The sequence below is a fragment of the Sinocyclocheilus anshuiensis genome, unplaced genomic scaffold, assembly GCF_001515605.1.
Source record: "Sinocyclocheilus anshuiensis isolate Anshui unplaced genomic scaffold, SAMN03320099.WGS_v1.1 scaffold355, whole genome shotgun sequence".
Taxonomy (NCBI): domain Eukaryota; kingdom Metazoa; phylum Chordata; class Actinopteri; order Cypriniformes; family Cyprinidae; genus Sinocyclocheilus; species Sinocyclocheilus anshuiensis.
Genome location: NW_015549571.1, coordinates 1836182 through 1839817, shown reverse-complemented (window position 1 = coordinate 1839817; position 3636 = coordinate 1836182). Strand labels below are relative to the sequence as shown.

The following is a 3636-nucleotide window of genomic DNA, read 5'->3' as shown; positions in this document are numbered from 1 at the left end:
GGTGTTTTGCAGTGTTTTGCGTTTTTAATATTTTTAAAAAGTAATTTATGAAGCCACTTTAATCTGTATCGCATAAAAACTTGTTATTAATTGTTATATTACAATCCTGTCACATTCAAAAAGCTTATTTTTTGTAAATAAAAAGCCTGACAATGTCACTGCTTAATACCTATAAGTATTGTGATTTATGTTTTACTTTGGCAATCTCTCTGTCTCCCTCTGTCAGACATGCAGTTCTACAGTACTTGTCACTGACAACCCACTAAACTATCAATTTAAACAAAAATTTACCGTCAACTACAGACGTTGCATCCATCGATTCCGCCATGTTTCTCATTGACACGCCCCCAACTCGGAAACTCGGGGCTTAAAGAAAATTTCGAGTTTCCCACTCATAATAACAACTGCCGTTCATGTGCGTTCAACTCGTAAATACGATCTATCCGACATGACTTGAACGCACCATTATACACATGTTGACAGGCAGGTAGGAAAGTGGACCGAGCGTTTTGATTGGACGAACATTTCTTGGTCCTACGCCTTCCACAGAATATATAAATACAATTTATGTGAAGAGACTTTCAACCAGCACAACAAAAAATATTTCTGAAGACAATCACCTATTGCAACTTTAAGTTCATCTTCATATGTAATTTCATAATCACGTCTATTGTATTTGAAATATGGTTAAAGTATCCTGCTGAATGTACTGACAAGTATAGTAAACTAAAGTATACCCTAATGTCATTTCAATGTATTAAAATATTTTATAACAAATTTGTATAAACGTTTGCAATGATGAAATTGCAATTTAGCACATTTAAAATATATTAACTTTAAATGTAATATTTAATAACAAATTTAAAATTAAACCACAACAAAATTATTAAAACAGTAATTTAAACTTTAAAGCAAAACTATTCATTAAAATTTATTACAAAGTTCACTTTTTAAAGCGTTTTAAGAAACATAGTAATGAAAGTGTCAGTGTTGCGGGTAACGCTTTACAAGTAATGAGAGACACGTAATCAGATTACTTTTTCAAGTAACTAGTAAAGTAATGCATTACTTTTAAAATGACAGCAAAATATCTGAATTACTTTTTTCAAACAACAAGGCAAGTTACTCTGTTTTCTTATTTCTTATCTTTAAAGCTCTCCTTTCCCCATGTTGAGAGAAATCGGGAGTGAGGTGCAGAGTCTTATTAATTTCACTTCTGGTGTAAAAGGGCTTTTACAGTTGCCAAAAATATACAGTGCCGTGAAAAGGTTTTTGCCCCCTTCCTGTTTTTTTGTTTTGTTTTTTTTTTGCATATTTGTCACACTTAAAAGATTCAGATCATCAAACAAAATGTAATATTACACAAAGATAATGCAAGTAAATACAAAATGCAGTTTTTAAACGATTTATTAAGAGAAAAAAGCTGTCCAAACCTACCTGACCCTACGTGAAAAATTAATTGCCCCCCTCCTGTTAAAACATGAAAGAACTATGATTAACCACATTATTTTAGAAAGCTGAGTTCAATTTCACTAGCGACACACACAGGCCTGATTACTGCCAGACCTGTTGAATAAAGAAATCACTTCAATAGAAGCTGTCTGAGAAAGTGAAGCATGCTTAAAGAACAACACATCATGCCGTGATCTAAAGAGATTCAAGAACAGATGAGAAACAAAATAGTTCTGCCTTACTGATTCAATTCATCATCCCTAGCAGCAATATCAAAGTATTTCTCATTGTAAAAGTATTGTCTCGTTGCATCAATGTCAACACATTCTTCAACAGTCAAACATGGTGGTGGTAGTGTGATGATCTGGGGCTGCTTTGCAGCTTCAGGACCTGGACGACTTGCCATAATTGACGGAACCATGAATTCTGCACTCTATCAGAAAATCCTGAAGGAGAATGTCCAGCCATCAGTTTGTTACCTCAAGCTCAAGCGCACTTGGGTTATGCAGCAGGACAATTACTTTTTCACTTAGTACCAGGCAGGTTTGGACAGCTTTTTTCCCTTAATAAATAAAATCATTATTTCAAAAGTGCATTTTGTATTTACTTGGGTTATCTTTGTGTAATATTAAAATTTGTTTGATGATCTGAATCTTTTAAGTGTGGCAAATATGCAAAAAATAAAAAAATAAAAAACAGGAAGGGGGCAAAAACCTTTTCACAGCACTGTAACTTTTGGATTTTGTTATTCAAAAAAAATGAAGCAAGCTCAGCCCAGGTGACAACAAGTAATGCATAAGTAACATAATGCATTACTTTACACAAAAAAAAACACTAAATAATGCAATTAGTTACTTTTTCATGCAGAAACTCAATATTGTAATTCAAACGTAACTTTCCCCAACACTGGAAAGTGTACTATTTTTAAGCACACTTAAGTGGCTTTTTAAATTTAATATTATATTACTATCTGCAAGTTCAGTTTTTTTAAATCTACTTTTAAGATTTGAAGTACACTACAGGTGCACATTCAGTACATTTAAGCACACTTCTTTTTCACAAGGGATACCTTATACTTCTAACCAATAACTTGTATCATATGTGTGCCTCAGTTTACTAGCAATTAATTTGTTGACCATAAATGAGATTTAAATTATATTATTTTTATGCAGATACACATCACATATTATTATTATTGTATGCATAATAAATCGAACAATATGCTAATGCTGTTCATGAGTTATCAGCAAATTAAATGCCACTAAATTGAGGTGGAGCCATTCAGGCGTCTGTGTGCTTTATCAAACATACCCATGTGAGTGAGGTTAAATAGTGTTCTGCGTGGAAAGTGTGTGTGTGTGTGTGTGTGTGTGTGTGAGGGCAAGAGGAGGGTGTGTGGGGCGGCTGATTCTGCCTGAGGCGTGTTTGTCCCATGTGCATTTGAGAAAGAAGTGGATCCTGCTGGGAAGCAAAATGCCCTCATCGGGTAATGCTGTTGAATGCCAGCCGCCCGCTCCCTGCCCTAATGTCACGTCAGATCATTTGCCACCTCCTAAATGTCTGAATCCATACAATTGTTATTTGGTCCTACTTGAGAAATAATTGTGCAGTTATTGTTGTTTATTATCACAGATGTTCACAAATTTCAGTAGAAAAAATAAAAAACACATTCAAGGAAAATAAAGAAAAATAACCCTGTTAAGCTATGATTCTGACACATGAGGTCTCTGATTTCTTGCAGGCGTCTCAGCTCAGCTGACGAGTGCCCGTCTACGCCGAAACACATCAGTGGGAACCCCGTTCTGGATGGCTCCTGAGGTCTGTCCTGTCATAAACAGCAAATATTCAGATCATCAAACAAATTTTAATATTACACAAAGATAATGCAAGTAAATACAAAATGCAGTTTTTAAACGATTTATTAAGAGAAAAAAGCTGTCCAAACCTACCTGACCCTACGTGAAAAATTAATTGCCCCCCTCCTGTTAAAACATGAAAGAACTATGATTAACCACATTATTTTAGAAAGCTGAGTTCAATTTCACTAGCGACACACACAGGCCTGATTACTGCCAGACCTGTTGAATAAAGAAATCACTTCAATAGAAGCTGTCTGAGAAAGTGAAGCATGCTTAAAGAACAACACATCATGCCGTGATCTAAAGAAATTCAAGAACAGATGAG

At 34.8% G+C, this 3636-nt stretch overlaps 1 protein-coding gene across 1 annotated transcript in view; it reads left to right on the top strand.

The window, feature by feature from the left end:
- The window catches only part of LOC107657355 (myosin-IIIb), a 142163-nt gene that overhangs the window by 18604 nt on the left and 119923 nt on the right, over nt 1-3636 (top strand). The window contains exon 9 of the mRNA XM_016445397.1: nt 3194-3274. Coding sequence (XP_016300883.1) covers nt 3194-3274 — 81 coding nt within the window. The remainder of the gene's footprint in view (nt 1-3193; nt 3275-3636) is intronic.